We start from the raw sequence: 19136 nt of genomic DNA, 5'->3' as shown, positions 1-19136 counted from the left end.
TGACATTCCAGATTTGTTAGTCATCTGAAATCTGTGATAAGTTGCATCAGCCAATTCTTTGCTCTACCTTCAGTTTCATTTTAATGAGAAGAGACATAAATGAGTCAAATGCTGGGGTGAACCTGTTTAGGATCTCCCCCAATCTCCAACCACCAAAGGGAAAATGGTAAAGTAACTGGTAACTGCCTTAGAACTATTTGAACCATTAACAATTATCCTTTACAGAAAGTTATAAATATCAGAATTCACACCAAGCTGTGCTGAGCACTACAGAATCACAAGAAATTCTTCTGGTCAATCAGCCATATAACTGCTGAGGCTGATCATAACACAAAAGAGCAAATTAGGGGGAAACTCACTTCATTATTTGCTGATTTAATACTTTCTTTGGCCCTCGTGTCTTGGCCTGAAAATAAATAGCAAATGTCAGACACAACAGTCTCAGAATATTATCAATAACATACTACAATCATTTTGATTTTCTATTTTTACATTATAATACACCAGAAATTACATTTGTATTTGGGTAGTTTCAAAGTGTTAATGCTCAAATAAGTCTGCTGTCCCAGGCAAGCAGGAAAGATGTAAGGAATGCCTGACATATTCATGTATATTTTCAAAGCACTTAGCCTTCCAAAGTTCCATAGATTTCTATGGAACTTTGGAAGGCTAAGTGCTTTGAAAATTAGCCCCACTGTCTCTCCTTCTATTACCAAGGAAAAGACTGCTAGTGTTTCATAAATCTTTACCAGATAAACACAACAACCACATGTGTGAAATGTAAGCTATAGGATTCGTAGGACATGCAAAGTTAAAGCGTGCAGGCAAATAAATATTAACATGACCATTTATCCCCATGTATACTTCTCATCAGTGCTTGGTAATGATTTCCAAGAAGGGTTAAAGTAGCAAGACAATGTAATTACCTTATTAAGGATTTAATATCATTCCTCAGCATCTTGAATATTTTGAAGTACTGCAGCCCCTAGCTTCTCAGTCAGACTTTGAGCTTTCAAGTCCTCTGCTAAGAGCTATAACCATTAAAATAAAGGAGCAGGTATTCTAGCAGAGCTTGTTACAGATCTACCATATTTTTACACATATAGGGCCAGATTATATATATGGTAAAATCTAGGTGCGTCTGATTCACACGCCTAGCGGTATTCTTTAATCCGCGTCTACATTCAGACACAGTTTACAGGCTAGCTCATATGCCTAGATTTGAGAGTAGCCATTTATGTCAGTCAAAAGCTGGTGAAATGTCTGTGCCTAAATCTAGGTGCACTCCCCCAAATTCTATAACCAAACGTGTAGATGTGATTGATGGCCCAGATATGCCCACACTCCTCCCTACTACTACTACTACTACTACTTAACATTTCTAAAGCGCTACTAGGGTTACGCAGCGCTGTACAATTTAACATAAAAGGACAGGCCCTGCTCAAAGAGCTTACAATCTAAAGGACAAGTGAGTAGTCAATACAATACGGTCAGTCAAATTGGGGCAATCTGGATATCCTGAAGGTAAAGAGTTAGGTGCCGAAGGCAGCATTGAAGAGGTGGGCTTTAAGCAGAGACTTGAAGATGGGTAGGGAGGGGGCTTGACGTAAGGGCTCAGGAAGATTGTTCCAGGCATAGGGTGAGGCGAGGCAGAATGGGCGGAGCCTGGAGTTGGCAGTGGTGGAGAAGGGTACTGAGAGGAGGGATTTGTCCTGTGAACGGAGGTTTCGGGTGGGAACATAAGGGGAGATGAGGGTAGAGAGATAGTGAGGGGCAGCAGATTGAGTACATTTGTAGGTAAGAAGGAGAAGCTTGAACTGAATGCGGTATCGGATTGGAAGCCAGTGAAGTGACCTGCGAAGAGGGGTGATATGAGTATATCGGTTCTGGCGGAATATAAGACGTGCAGCAGAGTTCTGAACAGATTGAAGGGGGGATAGATGGCTAAGTGGGAGTCCGGTGAGGAGTAAGTTGCAGTAGTCAAGGCGAGAGGTAATGAGAGCGTGGACGAGAGTTCGGGTGGTGTGTTCAGACGGAAAAGGGCAAATTTTGCTGATGTTGAAGAGGAAGAAGCGACAGGTCTTGGCTATCTGCTGGATGTGTGCCGAGAAGGAGAGGGAGGAGTCGAAGATGACTCCGAGGTTGCAGGCAGATGAGACGGGGAGGATGAGGGTGTTATCAACTGAGATAGAAAGTGGAGGAAGAGGAGAAGTGGGTTTTGGTGGAAAGACGATGAGCTCAGTCTTGGAAATGTTCAGTTTCAGGTGGCGGTTGGACATCCATGTAGCAATGTCGGTTAAGCAGGCTGATACCTTGGCCTGGGTCTCCGCGGTGATGTCTGGTGTGGAGAGATACAGCTGGGTGTCGTCCGCATAGAGATGATACTGGAAGCCATGAGATGAGATGAGGGAGCTCAGGGAAGAGGTGTAGATTGAGAAGAGAAGGGGTCCAAGGACAGATACCTGGGGAACACCAACAGATAGCGGCATGGGGGTGGAGGAAGATCCATGAGAGTGAACTCTGAAGGTGCGGTGGGAGAGATAGGAGGAGAACCAGGAGAGGACAGAGCCCTGGAACCCGAATGAGGACAGTGTGGCAAGGAGTAGATCATGATTGACAGTGTCAAAAGCGGCGGATAGATCGAGGAGGATGAGGATGGAGTAGTGGCCTCTGGATTTGGCAAGGAACAGGTCATTACAGACTTTAGAGAGTGCTGTTTCTGTCGAGTGTAGAGGATGAAAACCGGATTGAAGTGGATCGAGGATGGCATGAGAGGAGAGAAAAATCAAGGCAGCGGCTGCGAACGGCACGCTCAAGTATTTTGGAGAGGAAGGGTAGGAGGGAAATGGGGCAGTAGTTGGAGGGACAGGTAGGGTCAAGTGATGGTTTTTTGAGGAGAGGTGTGACTACGGCGTGCTTGAAGGTGTCAGGGACAGTTGCAGTGGAGAGAGAGAGGTTGAGGATATGACAGATGGAGGGGGTGACAGTATGAGAGATGGTGTTAAGTAAGTTGGTGGGGATGGGATCAGAGGAACAGGTGGTACTTTTTGAGGAGGAAAGAAGGCGAGCGATTTCCTCCTCGGTGATGTCAGGAAAGGAGGAGAAAGAGGCCTGGGTTGGTTGGTCGAGGGTTGAAGGGTGAAAAGGAGGAGATGGTTTGGTAGTGAACTCAAGGTTGATCTTTTGCACCTTGTCGCGGAAGTAATCGGCCAGTGATTGAGGAGAGAGTGAGGGGGGAGTAGGAGCGGAGGGATTTGAGGAGGGAGTTAAGGGTGGCGAAGAGACGACGGGGGTTGGAGCTGAGAAAATTGGTCAGTTGGGTGTAATAGTCCTGTTTGGCAAGGAATAGGGAGGAGTGGAAGGAGGATAGCATGAATTTGTAGTGAAGGAAATCTGAATGGGTGCGAGATTTCCTCCAGAGGCGTTCGGCAGATCGGGTGCAGGAACGAAGGTAGCGGATGCAAGGGGTCAGCCAAGGCTGGGGATTAGTACGCTTTGTAGGACGGGAGGTGGATGGAGCGAGGGTGTCCAGAGCAGAGGAGAGAGTGGCATTGTATGCGGAGACAGCCTTGTCGACAGACTCAGAGGACAAGATGGAGGGGAGGAGATTGGAGATACAAGAGGATAAGGTGGGAGGGTCAATAGCTTGGAGATTCCTGGAGGTAGTGGTTAGAGTTGGACGGGGCTGAGGTGGGGGGTGAAGAAGTGTGAAGGTGATCAGGTGATGATCCGAGATAGGAAGAGCTGAAGTGTGGAAATTGGAGGGGGAGCCGGAGGAGGAGAGGACGAGGTCAAGACAATGGCCGTCTCGGTGAGTCGAGGCGGTGGAGCATAGCTGGAGGTTGAAGGAGGATGTTAGAGTGAGGAACTGAGACGCGTGAGGGTCGGATTGGTCATCAACGTGTATGTTAAAGTCTCCGAGAATGAGTGACGGAGATGAGGGTTCAAGAAAAACAGAAAGCCAGGCATCGAAGTCGGTGAGGAAGGAAAAGAGGGATTTATTAGGGGGGTGGTAAATGACTGCCACTCTGAGTGGCAATAGGTAGAATAGCCGGATGGAGTGTGCTTCAAAGGATGAGAAGCAGTGAAACTGCGGTAGGAGGAGGGGTTGGAAACTACAGGAGGGTGAGAGTAGTAGCCCGACGCCTCCACCGCGGCCAACTGTGCGGGGAGTGTGGGAGAAGAGATAACCTCCATGGCAAAGGGCCGCGACTGAGGCCGAGTCGTCAGGGGAGAGCCAGGTTTCAGTTAGGGCGAGCAGTTGAAGGGAACGAGAGATGAGATCGTGGGTGAAGGGCAGTTTGTTGCAGACCGAGTGGGCATTCCAGAGGGCACAAGAGAAGGGGAGGGAAGAGGGGGGAAGGAGGGGGATAGAGACGAGATTGGAGACATCACGGAATCGTTTGCATGGATAGGAGGAGGACAGTTGAGGGGGGCCTGGATTAGGATTAATGTCTCCTGCGGATAGCAAGAGGAGGAGCAAGAGAGTGCGGAGGAGGGTGGGGGAGGTCGGGCGATGAAGGTGACGAAGACGGGATGCACTTAGGAGGAACGGTGATGGGTTAATGGCAGGAAGGAGGGTGATGAAGGTTAAGAGCTAGGAAGGAGGGGGAGGACAAGAGAGATGGTGAGGTGGTGAGGGAAGGGGGTGAGTAGGGTATTGCCATAGCGGGCAGGATGGGAGGGGACATGGGTGGGCAATGAGTTCCAGCGGTAGGCAGCGGTGGGGGAGGGGAAAAAGATTAGGAAGGGCCAGGGCAAGGAAGAGAATGTGGACAGGGGCCATAAGCAGAGATTGAGGTGTAACAGGTGTATGTGTAGTGACTGAGGTGTGAAGCAGATAGAAGGAGCTGAAAAGCTGGAGGCTTGGAGTTGATGGAATTGATGGACTGGAGAGCGGGTAAGTCAATGGTTGGCAGGCAAGTACGTCAATGGCTGAGAAGCTAGCAAGCAGGCAGGAAGGTTGGTGGGTTAGCAGGGAGGCAGGCAGGCAGGAGCAGGACAAGTTGGCAAGCAAGTAAGTCAATGGCTGACAAGCTAGCAAGCAGGCACGCAGGTTGGTGGGTTAACAGGGAGGCAGGCAGGCACGAGCAGGACTGGAGTCAGCTGGAACAGACGGATTGAAGTAAACTGGAACGGATGGGCTGGAACACGCTGAGGTAAATGGACTGGAGCAGGCGACAGGACTGGAGCAGGTTGTAGCACTTTGGAGGTTGGTTTGATTGGCTAGCAGGCAAGCAGGCAAGCAGGAACAAGCTGGAGCAGATGCACTGATTAGGCGGATGGGACAGGCTGGATCAATGGGCTGGAGAAGCTGGATCAGATGGGCAGGAGAAGCTGGATCAGGCGGGCTGGAGAAGCTGGATCGGAGCAGATGGACTGGAGCAAACAGGGAGAAGCCGGATCAGCGGACTGGAACATGCAGGGAGAAGCCGGATCAGCGGACTGGACTGGAGGAACAGGCTGGAATCGGCAGACAGGAACAAGCTGGAGAAGCTGGATCAGGAACAGGCTGGAGTCGGCTGACAGGAACAAGCTGGAGAAGCTGGATCAGGCGGGCTGGTACACGCTGGAGCAGATGGACTGGTGCAATCTGGAGCAGATGGACTGGAACAAACAGGGAGAAGCCAGATCAGCGGACTGGAACATGCAGGGAGAAGCCGGATCAGCAGACTGGAACATGCAGGGAGAAGCCGGATCAGCAGACTGGACTGGAGGAACAGGCCGGAATCGGCAGACAGGAACAAGCTGGAGAAGCTGGATCAGGAACAGGCTGGAGTTGGCTGACAGGAACAAGCTGGAGAGTTGGATCAGGCGGGCTGGTACACGCTGGAGCAGATGGACTGGTATAGTCTGGAGCAGATGGACTGGAACAAACAGAGAGAAGCCGGATCGGTGGACTGGAACATGCAGGGAGAAGCCGGATCAGCGGACTGGACTGGAGGAACAGGCTGGAATCGGCAGACAGGAACAAGCTGGAGAAGCTGGATCAGGCAGGCTGGAACAAGCTGGGGCCGATGGACTGCAGAAGCTGGAACATGCTAGGGCAAGCTGGGTCAAGCAGACTGGAACAGGCGGGGACAGGTGGACTGTAATGCACTGAAACAGGATGGGCCAGGTATATGGGACACGCTGGGTCAGGTGGACCGGAGCAGCCAGGGCAGGGAAAGAGCAGCCGAGCAGCAGGGCTGGGACAATCTGGGGCACACAAGAACTGCGGCACAGACACGGGCTGCGAGGCTAGGAGGGCCCAACATCAGACCCTCAGGCCCTGGATGACGCCACAACTTGGTCGGGTCCGGTCAGACGAGGCGATCCGCACGTTGATCCGCCACGCCGCAGGAGTCGGCCTGTGGGCGCAGAAGGTGCTATCGCGGCTCACCTCGATCTGGTCCGGTCCCACGGGCAATCCTCCCGCGACGGTGTGCCCCTGATCCGTGTTCAGTGAGTCCGCGCCCGGGTCGTTCCAGCCGGGGAGTGCGGCTGTAGCACACTGAGACGCGCCGGATCTCCGTCCGCCTGGCACTGGGGGTCGCCCGGAGGGTCCTCCCATGACCATGCTCTCTTTTTGGCTGCACGCATGGGAATTAACACGCGCCGCTTTTTAGAATACGCCTAAAAACAAGTGCATGTAAATTCCAATTATGTTCAGTGTCGATAACTGGTCATTATCGGCCAATTATCAAGACTAACTGGCTCATTACTTAATTTGGTAGTACGCATAAATTGGCTTTCAAAACATTTATGTGCACTATGCGGCATGACATATATAGAATCTGGGGGATAATGCACACACGCATATAATGTGTGCAAATTGCATGTCTATGTAAAAAAAAACCTTGTATAACGAACACATATACATAACACATGCTATGCCAGTTTATTTTTCTAAAGCACACTACTTGCAAAATTAACGTATTTGCTTTTAAGGGCTTTTCTTTTTAGGTTTTTGCTGGTATTAGCACAGGAAACCTGCAAAAAAAAAAAACTAAAAATAAAATACCTTAAAAACAGACATGCTAATTTTACAATTAGCGAGTCTTAGTAAAAATACACTGTTATAGTGTGCCCATGCATATAGCGCGCAGTGGGTAGGCATGCTTTGTAAAAATGTGTATAATGCATGTTAAATGTGTAAAAATATAGTAATTAGCTTTAATGGCTCACTCTCCTCTTTCATTGTCAGGTGCCTATCTAGTCCTGAAACTGAAGACCCAATGCACTACCTGCAAGGTACCATGAAGAAGCAGGACTAGCAGCAGAAAAGAATCCTACAACTCCTATTTTCCTACATATTTTTCAGAGAGTTTGAGACATTACCTCCTTTGGACACACACTGTAAACGTAACACTTTTTTCCTTCTTTCTTGTAGTTCCACTTCCAGTTTGATTTCTACTACCTGGAAATACAGAAATTCAAAAGAAGTCTCTAAACAACATAATACGCATGTAGACTCCAGACAGCTGAGTTCTGATACTTCCGCTGGAAATGAGCATCAAACAAGCTAAATAAAATGTGACAATGTGATCACATTGTACTGCATATGTGCACATATGCTTGCTCCAAAGAGCCATGTTTCTCTACAAGCTTTTAATCCCCCAGTTTCCACTGTACAATCTCTTCCAGATGCAGGAAAAGTGAATGATACATACCTGTAGCAGGTGTTCTCCGAGGACAGCAGGCTGATTGTTCTCACAACTGGGTGACGTCCGCGGCAGCCCCCACCACCAACCGGAAGAAGCTTCGTGGGCGGTCCGCACGCAGGGCACGCCCACCGCGCATGCGCGGCCGTCTTCCCGCCCGTGCGCGACCGTTCCCGCCAGTTGAATGACAAGCAAAAAAGATGAAAACGCAACTCCAAAGGGGAGGAGGGAGGGTAGGTGAGAACAATCAGCCTGCTGTCCTCGGAGAACACCTGCTACAGGTATGTATCATTCACTTTCTCCGAGGACAAGCAGGCTGCTTGTTCTCATGACTGGGGTATCCCTAGCTCTCAGGCTCACTCAAAACAAGAACCCAGGTCAATTAAACCTCGCAACGGCGAGGATACAACAGAAAATTGACCTACGAAGAACAACTAACTGAGAGTGCAGCCTGACCAGAATAAATGCGGGTCCTGGAGGGTGGAGTTGGATTTACACCCCAAACAGATTCTGCAGCACCGATTGCCCGAACCGACTGTCGCGTCGGGTATCCTGCTGGAGGCAGTAATGTGATGTGAATGTGTGGACAGATGACCATGTCGCAGCCTTGCAAATCTCTTCAATAGTGGCTGACTTCAAGTGGGCCACTGACGCTGCCATGGCTCTAACACTATGAGCCGTGACATGACCCTCAAGAGCCAGCCCAGCCTGGGCGTAAGTGAAGGAAATGCAATCTGCTAGCCAATTGGAGATGGTGCATTTCCCGACAGCGACCCCTAGCCTGTTAGGGTCGAAAGAAACAAACAATTGGGCGGACTGTTTGTGGGGCTGTGTCCGCTCCAAGTAGAAGGCCAATGCTCTCTTGCAGTCCAATGTGTGCAACTGACGTTCAGCAGGGCGGGTATGAGGCCTGGGGAAGAATGTTGGCAAGACAATTGACTGGTTAAGATGGAACTCCGACACCACCTTCGGCAGGAACTTTGGGTGGGTGCGGAGCACTACTCTGTCGTGATGAAATTTGGTATATGGAGCATGAGCTACTAGGGCTTGAAGCTCACTGACCCTACGAGCTGAAGTAACTGCCACCAAGAAAATGACCTTCCAGGTCAAGTACTTCAGATGGCAGGTATTCAGTGGCTCAAAAGGAGGTTTCATCAGCTGGGTGAGGACGACGTTGAGATCCCTTGACACTGTAGGAGGCTTGATAGGGGGCTTTGACAAAAGCAAGCCTCTCATGAATCGAACGACTAAAGGCTCTCCAGAGATGGCTTTACCTTCCACACGATAATGGTAAGCACTAATCGCACTAAGGTGATTCCTTACTGAGTTGGTCTTGAGGCCAGACTCTGATAAGTGCAGAAGGTATTCAAGCAGGTTCTGTGCAGGGCAAGAACGAGGTTCTAGGGCCCTGCTCTCAAACCAAACGACAAACCTCCTCCACTTGAAAAAGTAACTCTTTTTAGTGGAATCCTTCCTAGAGGCAAGCAAGACACGGGAGACACCCTCAGACAGACCCAACGCAGCGAAGTCTACGTCCTCAACATCCAGGCCGTGAGAGCCAGAGACTGAAGGTTGGGGTGTAGCAACGCTCCGTCGTTCTGCGAAATGAGAGTCGGAAAACACTCCAATCTCCACGGTTCTTCTGAGGACAACTCCAGAAGAAGAGGGAACCAGATCTGACGGGGCCAAAAGGGCGCAATCAGAATCATGGTGCCGTGGTCTTGCTTGAGCTTCAGTAAGGTCTTCCCCACCAAAGGTATGGGAGGATAAGCATACAGGAGGCCGATCCCCCAATGAAGGAGAAAAGCATCCGACGCTAGCCTGCCGTGTGCCTGAAGTCTGGAACAGAACAGAGGCAGCTTGTGGTTGGTCTGAGAGGCGAAAAGGTCCACCGAGGGGGTGCCCCACTCTCGGAAGATCTTGCGTACCACTCTGGAATGAAGCGACCACTCGTGCGGTTGCATGACTCTGCTCAGTCTGTCGGCCAGACTGTTGTTTACACCTGCCAGGTATGTGGCTTGGAGGAGCATGCCGAACTGGCAAGCCCAACGCCACATCCCGACGGCTTCCTGACACAAGAGGCGAGATCCGGTGCCCCCCTGCTTGTTGGTGTAATACATTGCAACCTGATTGTCTGTCCGAATTTGGATAATTTGGCAGGACAGCCGATCTCTGAAAGCCTTCAGTGCGTTCCAGATCGCTCGGAGCTCCAGGAGGTTGATCTGCAAATCCTTTTCCTGGAGGGACCACAGACCCTGGGTGTGAAGCCCATCGACATGAGGTCCCCACCCCAGGCGAGATGCATCCGTCGTCAGCACTTTCGTGGGCTGAGGAATTTGGAATGGACGTCCCAGGGTCAAATTGGTCCGAATGGTCCACCAGAGCAGTGAAGTGCGGCAACTGGTGGAGAGGCGGATGACATCTTCTAGATTCCCGGTGGCTTGGAACCACTGGGAAGCTAGGGTCCATTGAGCAGATCTCATGTGAAGACGAGCCATGGGAGTCACATGGACTGTGGAGGCCATATGACCCAGAAGTCTCAACATCTGCCGAGCTGTGACCTGCTGGGACGCTCTGGTCTGCGAAGCCAGGGACAGGAGGTTGTTGGCCCTCGCTTCGGGAAGGAAGGCCCGAGCCGTCTGGGTATTCAGCAGAGCTCCTATGAATTCCAGAGACTGTGTTGGCTGGAGATGGGACTTTGGGTAATTTATCACAAACCCCAGCAGCTCCAGAAGTTGAATAGTGCACTGCATAGACCAGAGGGCTCCCGCCTCCGAGGTGTTCTTGACCAGCCAATCGTCGAGATATGGGAACACGTGCACTCCCAGCTTGCGTAGATACGCCGCTACCACCACGAGGCACTTTGTAAACACTCGTGGGGCAGAGGCGAGCCCAAAGGGCAGCACACAATACTGAAAGTGCCGTGCGCCCAGGCGGAATCTGAGATACTGTCTGTGAGCTGGCAGTATCGGGATGTGAGTGTATGCGTCCTTTAAATCCAGGGAACATAGCCAATCGTTTTTCTGAATCATTGGCAGAAGGATGCCCAAGGAAAGCATCCTGAACTTTTCTTTGACCAGGAATTTGTTCAGGCCTCTCAGGTCTAGGATGGGACGCATCCCCCCTGTTTTCTTTTCCACAAGGAAGTACCTGGAATAGAATCCCTGCCCTTCCTGCCCGGGTGGTACGGGCTCGACCGCATTGGCGCTGAGAAGGGCGGAGAGTTCCTCTGCAAGTACCTGCTTGTGATGGGAGCTGAAGGATTGAGCTCCCGGAGGACAATTTGGTGGCAGGGAGGCCAAATTCAGGGCGTATCCGCACCGCACTATTTGGAGAACCCACTGGTCGGAGGTTATGAGAGGCCACCTTTGGTGAAAACATTTTAACCTCCCTCCGACCGGCAGATCGTCCGGTACGGACACTTTGAGGGCGGCTATGTTCCCGTGGATCCAGTCAAAAGCCCGTCCCCGGCTTTTGCTGTGGAGGCACAGGGGGCTGCTTAGGCGCACGCTGTTGACGAGAACGAGCGCGCTGGGGCTGTCCCTGTGCCTGACGAGGCCTTCGGGCCGGCTGGGTGTACCTACGCTTGGCAAAAGAATAGGGCACAGCCTGCCGGGCCCGGGAAAAACGTCCACCTGCTGAGGTGGATGCTGAAGGCGCCCGGTGGGAGAGCTTGTCAAGGGCGGTTTCCCGCTGATGCAGTTGGTCCACCAGCTGCTCGACCTTCTCACCAAAAATATTATCCCCCCGGCAAGGGACGTCGGCCAGTCTCTGCTGGGTGCGGTTGTCCAGGTCAGAGGCACGCAGCCATGAGAGCCTGCACATCACTATACCTTGGGCCGCAGCACGAGATGCCACGTCACAGGTGTCATAGATACCCCTGGACAGGAACTTTCTGCACGCCTTCAGCTGCCTGACCACCTCCTGATAAGGCCTGGACTGCTCCGGCGGGAGCTTGTCAACCAGGTCCGCCAGTTGCTTCACATTGTTCCGCATGTGGATGCTCGTGTAGAGCTGGTAAGATTGGATGCGGGTCACGAGCATGGAAGATTGGTAGGCCTTCCTCCCAAACGAGTCCAGAGTGCGAGACTCCCGCCCTGGGGGCGTCAAGGCGGTATCCCTCGAACTCCGTGCCCACTTGAGAGCAGAATCCACGACCGTCGAGTCATGAGGCAATTGGGGCCGCATTAACTCTGGGTCCAAGTGAATTCTGTATTGGGACTCTGCTTTCTTAGGGATGGTGGGATTAGATAATGGTCGCATCCAGTTCCGAAGCAGTGTCTCCTTAAGGACATTGTGCAACGGCACCGTGGAGGACTCTCTAGGTGAAGATGGATAGTCGAGGACCTCGAGCATCTCAGCCCTCGGCTCATCCACAGAGACCACGGGGAAGGGAATGCATATAGACATGTCCCTGACAAAGGAGGCAAAGGAGAGGCTCTCGGGAGGCGAGAGTTTCCTCTCTGGTGAAGGCGTGGGGTCAGAGGGAAGGCCCACAGACTCCTCTGAGGAGAAATATCTGGGGTCCTCCTCTTCCCCCCACGAGGCCTCTTCCTCGGTATCGGACATAAGCTCATGCAGCTGAGTCCTCAACCGGGCCCGGCTCGACGTCGAGGCACCGAGGCCTCGGTGTCGTCGAGCGGTGGACTCCCGCGCCGGCGGGGACGAAGCTCCCTCCATCGACGTCGACGGGGACTCCACCTGCGTGGCGGTCGAGACCGGCGCCGCAAGCGGCGGCGGTGTCGAAGGCCTCGGCACCGGGCTAGAGCTCGCCGGCGCCACAGTCAACGGCGCCGAGGGCACAAGCACCCCCGGCGCCGGCACAGCCTGGCGCATCAGCCCTTCCAGGATCCCCGGAAGGATGGCTCAGAGGCACTCGTCCAGGCCCGCTGTCGGGAAAGACGGGGGGGCCGGTAGAGGCGTCGGTGCCGGAAGCTGTTCGGGTCCAGGAGACTGCATCGAAGTGCTGGGACCCTGACGCGTCGGTACCTCCACTACCGAGGGGGACCTTTCCTCTCGACGCGGACGCTTCGGCGTCAACTCCTCTCCGGCATCGAGGGCCAGGCGCACCGATGGGGACCGATGACGGTGCTTCTTCTGTTTTTTGCGGTGCCCATCATCGGCGCCAGGTGGGACGGAGGAGGAGGAGGTCGATCCCCCTCGGTCTCGAGGGGCCGGGTCGGACAGGGTTCGGTCCCGAGGGCCGTGAGCAGAGGGAGTGACCGGGGCCAATTGCCCACGCGGCCTCTCACCCCTACCGTCACTGGAGGACCGGCGGGCCGACGGGACCTGTACTCCTGGGGTCGATGCCATCGGTGCCGATTTTGCAGACACCGATACCGGTACCGAAGAACCGGCCGTCGATACCGATGCCGTCAAGGGGCCGGCGCAAGTTCCAAAAAGACGGTCCCGAAGAACTTGCCTCGCAACCTGAGTCCGTTTCCAGAGACCAAGACACAAAGAACACGACTTGATATTGTGCTCCGGCCCGAGGCACTGGAGGCACCAAGCGTGGGTGTCGGTCTGCGAGATAGGCTAGCCGCACCGACCACACTTCTTAAATCCACTCGGGACCTTCGAGGACATCGACGGAAAAATCGCGTCGGCGAAGTTAAAGTCGTCGATGGTGGCAGTAAATCACACCTCGAAAAATAAAGCGACCGCGCGGCCACAAGGCCGCAACGCGACGACCTCGCTAGAAAACAAGGGAAAAATCAGCGCATTCTCTTCCTTTTTTTTTTTTTTGAAGAAAGGAAAAAAAGGGTTTGAAGCGCGCGGCAACAAAAAACAGAAAATAAGCGACGGTTTTCCGGGGCTGACTAAGAGAGAGCGGTGACGCACGACTCTCTCCAGCGCGGAAAAGAAAAGACTGCCGCGCATGCGCGGTGGGCTTGCCCTGCGTGCGGACCGCCCGCGAAGCTTCTTCCGGTTGGTGGGGGCTGCCGCGGACGTCACCCAGTCGTGAGAACAAGCAGTCTGCTTGTCCTCGGAAAATGATCAATTACAAATCTGAGCAAATGAACTTACATGCACTGATTTTTTTTGTTGTTGTTATTTTTTAAGTAGACCTAAGTTTCTCCTTTCAGGATCGGATTTAAGTCTTACCTGATAATTTTCTTTCCATTAGTCCTTCCAACTATTCCAGAACCTGTGGGATAGTTGTGTCCATCAACCAGCTGGTGGAGATAGAGAGGTGAATACTGAACAGAGACATTTCTCTCTCCCATGGCATCCAGTCCAGCTCCTCAGTATTTACTTAGACATGCAGTAAGAAGAAACTCACAAACACAACAACCTTAAACAACTCGATAATCTAGAACTAACCAGACGAGCAAACGTGTGTAGACCTCTCTCGTCTCTGGACAACTTGTGGAGAACAAGAGATATGCAAGAAACACCATGCAAGGTAACAGTCACACTGACTAAACATTTCAGAAAGTTGGGGCGGGCCTCTGGAATAGTGGGAAAGACTAATGGAAAGAAAATCAGGTAAGACCTAATTCCTCCTTCCATTACGTAGCTTCCTACTATTCCAGAACTTGTGAGACGTTCAAAAGCAATCCCTAGAGTGGGTGAGATCCTGGTTCCACCATCCTGATGACTGAAGTCCCAAAACTGGCTTCTAAGAGCGCCGCAACATCCACCATGCAGTGCTTGGCAAAAGGTATGCAGGTTCACTATGTCACCGCCTTACAATTATCTGCCGGAGACAGTCTCTGCCCAGGATATCGCTGTACTTATCAGAGAATGTGCCCGCAAAACCTGAGGAGCCTGATTCCTTGGTTAGCAAACAAGCTGATGTGATAGTCTACTTCAGCAATTCTGGGCTTGGAAGCCATGAGGCCAAGCCTATGCTTACCAATAAGAACAGTGTCCCATTTGCAAAATTCATTCGTGATTTCCAGATATCTAATCAGGACTCTACACACATTGAGAAACTTCAAGGAAGATATCATCTCTGCGAAAGGATGGAAACTCCACAGATTGGTTGAGATGAAAAGGTGATACCACGTTCGGAAGAAAAGAAGGAACCATGCACAGGAAGACCCTCACCTCCAAAAAGCAGAGAAATAGATCCCAACAAGAGAGAGCCTAAAGATCTGAAACCATATACGCCGAAGCAACAGCCAACAAGGACACAGTCTTTGGCGTAAAATCTTTCAAGTTGGTCTTCTGCAGTGGCTCAAAAGGAGGCTTCTGAAGCGCCTGAAGATCTAAATTAAGATTCCACTCAGGATAAGGTACACAAAAGGGAGGCCGCAAGCAGCCCAATCCACACCAGAATCGAATGATATCCGGGTCAGCCGCAAGCACGTTGTCTGTAGTCAGCCCCTGAAACAGGCCAAAACCACAACCTGAACTTTTAGGATGTGCACCATATGAGAAGAGAAAATGTCTGCACTTAGAACACCACCCCTCAAATAACCTCCACACCCTCGCATACACCATGGATGTAGAGCATTTCAGAGTCTGAAGCAAGGTAGCAATGACTGAATCAGAGTAATCTTTTTGTCTCAACCAATCCCTTTCAATGGCCAAAGGGGCACAAATTCTCCATGAACGCCTCACCTTGCTTCAGTAGGCTGTGCACCTGGGAAAGTGAGAGGATCCCTATACAGCACTCGAATCTGGTCCACATACCGTGGCCTCCGTGGCCAATCCAGGGTTACGAGAATTACCCTGGTGCAATGTGATTCTTTTCAAAACGCGACCTACCATGGGCCAAGGAGGGAGAACATACAGCAGATGTGTCTCCAGCTAGAAGTGCAATAGGGCATTGATCCCCATCGAGCCCGGTTCTTTCCGTCAGCTGAAGAACTTGGGCACTTTGGCATTCCTTTTCATCACCAAGTCCAGAAGCAGAGAACACCATCAGTCCACTATAAGCTGAAACCCCTGGCTAGATAGCTCCCATTCTCCAGGATCCAAGGAGTGCCTGCTGAGACAAGTCTACCTCCACATTCAAGGGCCAATCAATGTGAGCTGTCGACAAGCAGAGAAGATTTTCGCTGCCCAAACCAGTACAACTCCACATTCAAGGACCTGGCAATGTGAGCTGCCGACAAGCAGAGAAGATTTTTCTCTGCCCAACTTCTGAGGGAGGCCACTGCCACCTTCACCTCCATCAGATGACTGCAGATCCTGCCTTGCTTGTTGATATAAGCCACCGCTGTCACATTGTCAGACAAAACTCAGACCAGAGCCCCAGCCAGAAAGGGAGCAGTCATGTAAGGCATTCTGCACTGCCCTGAGCTCCAAGAGATTTATAGGCAACTGAGATTCCTGCTCCCTCCTGGTGCTCTGTGCCAGATGGAACCTGTAATGAGCTTCCCAACCTGACATGCTGGCATCCATTGTCACCACGTCATAGTTTTACTGGAAAGGGAACTACGACAGCCAAATTCCGAGCGACAACCACCTCCATCTGGCAACCAGCGTCCAAGGAAAATGAAGGTTGTACTTTTGTGACACCAGAGACCAGTGGCTGAGAAGAGATTCCTGTAGTGGCCGCACATGAGTCCTTGCCTATGGCACCACTTCCATCGTCACTGTCGGTGACCTCTGAACCTGGATGTAATCCCAAACTCTGAGCCTGCCTTAACTGAGGAAAAGATGAACTGATGAACCAGATTCTACCTCCTGCGTTCCCTGAGGAAGATCCTCTACCATGCTGTGTCAAATAGAACGTCCAAATACTCCAGCATCTGCGATGGAGTTAGTCTGCTCTTCCCAAATTGATCACCCAAACCAACGACTGCAGAAGAAGGACAACTTTGTCCACTGCCACCATGCTAAGACAACGCACGAATAAGTCAGTCATTGAGATACGGGTGAACTCTGATTCCCTTACACCAAAGGGAGGGTGGCACCACCACCATAACTTTGGTAAACTTTCTTGGAGCTGTGGCAAGACCAAAGGGCAAAGCACTGAACTGGGAGTGACAATCCAGCACCACAAAACGTAGAAACCTCAGATACGGTGCCTATATGGGTATATGCAAGTACGTCTTCTTGAGATCAAAGATTGTGAGAAATTCTCCCATTTGGACTGAGGCTATGACTGCTTTTAGTGTCTTCGTGCAAAAGCAGGACACTCTGAGGAATGGTTTAGATCTTTGAGATCTAAGGCTGTGCAAAAAGTACCTTGTTTTGAGTATCTACCTTGTCCCTGTTCGGCCTAGGGAACTGGAACAACGGCCAGAGCACCAGCAAGGATTCAATGGTGGCCTGAACCTCAACCACCTTGGTTCCCTTTCAAGGAGACTGAAAAAAAACAGGAGCAACTGGCCGGGAGAACTCCAACTTCTGTAAGAATATCCAGAACTTGTCTGATGTGATTTTGGCCCACTCCTCCCAAAACTCCTGAAGACATCCTCCCACACAAGGAAGAGAAGAGTGAACCAGCCTCACATCACTGTGAAGCTCTGGAGGCATTGGGTCTTCTAGCTGACTAAGAGTAGGACTTCCTGCCCCCACGAAAGGAAGATTGGCATGCCTGAATGTGGGACTTCTGATCTTATTGCTGACAACCAGGCCGGTACTATCTGCTGTCTCGAAATCGAGATTGAGAGCCCCTTTAGACGGACGACCGCTATGGCTTAGTTTCCCCCCAGTTCTTTCACCATGTTACTGAGATCTTCTCCAAATAGCCACTTGCCCAGAAAGGGCAGTTTAACTACATGTGACTTTGATGCTGCATCTGCTCCCCAAAGCTGAAACCAGAGTTGCTGAAGTGTCATGACAGCCAAAGACATACTGCTGTATGTTTAAATCTTATTTATTGGTTGACATGTACAATGAATATGTGTTTGTCAATAAAAGTACATTACAATGAATATCGTCCAGTGGTATACATTCAACATAATCACTTACAAAATTGCTTTTATTTTTCTCCCCCCAAGATCCCCACCCTCCCTCCCTCCCTCCTTCTGGTATCCTGCAAGTTCTTCTCGGCCAAAATCATTGTACATTGACATCAAAACCACATGTGCAAAATGTTTAGCCCGTGCTACCTGTGTGGTACTTTCTCTTCTTTCCAATAACTGATCAATCCCTCCCTCCACCCTTGTCTTTGTGCTCCCTGGAATTCAACAATAAATAAGGCTTGGGTCTCTCACCTATTTCAAGTAAAAGTGAAGCAGGCCACGACATCTTATCTGCCCAAATTGTCCATATGTGTGACAAAGGCTGTACCATGGTTCTACTCATCAAGGAATTCTCCTTTTCTAGCAATCTCGTCTCCAGTTACCCTGCTTGGCGCAAGACAGGAGATGGGGCCGGGCAGAAATCAGAAAGTAAGCAACAAGCTTCTCGCTCTAGGCGGAAGGGTGACCCACAGTGCTTCCCATTGTGCCTTAAACTTGATGCCCGCTGCACTGTCCAAATCTGTTACTCCACACCTATCAATTCTCATTTGTTTCACTAACTGTGAGCGCCACACCTGTAGCGGTGGCGCTTCTTCCGCTCTCCAAAATTGTAATATGGATGTTATCCCAAAGTATATTGCTATCTTTGCAAACGCCCTGAAGCCTTCTGGGGGGTCTGAAGTATAACTAAAGATATTAAATAGAATTTTGGGTTCCCATATAAGAGTACAGTGCCACATTTGTGCTATCCCCCCTATAATTTGTCTCCAGAACCGGCTAATATAGGGGCACCTCCAAAACATATGTCCAAGAGAGGCCGCACTCTGATTACATTTAGGGCATGCCCCTGTTGTGTCGAACCCCGCTTTTTGCGCCCGGTGAGGGGAGATATGGGTTCTAAGTAACCATCTATACAGCCGCTCCCTTTGTGGAATAGAGAGCCGCTGCCTATATATAGATTTCAAATATGAGCTATATGTTTCCTCAGTAATTGTACACCCTAAGTCTTTTGACCATTCTTGCGCTAGTCGCCTAAAGTCTATCTCTTCTGTGGTATCTTTAAGTTGTTGGTGGTGGAATTTTAGAGGTACCTTGAGCTGTGCTCCCAGGGTAAACTCTTCCGAAAGAACCTCCACTACATCTTCCGTGAGGTCTGTCCACTCTAGGGAAGTTACATAGTGATACAGCTGGTAATATGCAAATTGATGTGTGGAAGGAATTCTGTATCGGGACTGGAGCTCCTGGTATGTGAGTATGTGCCCCTCTTCCGTAACAACATGCGCCAGGTATATGATCCCCTGTCTTGCCCACCTGCTAAATATACTGGCCTCCTGACCTGGGGGGAAAGCTGGGTTATCACATATTGACATCCAGGGGGTTGTTCGGGGGGTGAAACGGTGACGCCTACACACCCACCTCCAAGTTTCCCTAAGGGATTTCAGTAATGGATGCCTCTGAAATGCTGCAGTAGGCAACGGTGTTCCAGAGTGGAGTAGGTGACTAAAGTGAGTTCCTTTAAACATCGAGGTCTCCACTGGGGTGACGGAGAAATCCGATGTCCCCCGATACCAATCATTTATGTGCCTCATTGAACTCGCCACTGCCAACAATTTTATATTTAAAAGTC

At 51.0% G+C, this 19136-nt stretch overlaps 1 protein-coding gene across 3 annotated transcripts in view; it reads right to left on the bottom strand.

Annotated features, from left to right (window-relative positions):
* EP400 (E1A binding protein p400) overlaps positions 1–19136 on the bottom strand; it is a 401921-nt gene that overhangs the window by 267392 nt on the left and 115393 nt on the right. For all 3 annotated transcript variants that reach the window (XM_030219806.1, XM_030219807.1, XM_030219808.1), the window contains exons 10-11: positions 7321–7399; positions 360–406 (exon numbers count right to left, since the gene is read on the bottom strand). In XM_030219806.1, the coding sequence (XP_030075666.1) occupies positions 360–406; positions 7321–7399 (126 nt within the window). The remainder of the gene's footprint in view (positions 1–359; positions 407–7320; positions 7400–19136) is intronic.

The sequence above is a fragment of the Microcaecilia unicolor genome, chromosome 11 (genome assembly GCF_901765095.1).
Source record: "Microcaecilia unicolor chromosome 11, aMicUni1.1, whole genome shotgun sequence".
NCBI classification, from domain to species: domain Eukaryota; kingdom Metazoa; phylum Chordata; class Amphibia; order Gymnophiona; family Siphonopidae; genus Microcaecilia; species Microcaecilia unicolor.
The sequence above is the reverse complement of the archived record's forward strand: the minus strand, read 5'-3'. Positions and strand labels throughout refer to the sequence as shown.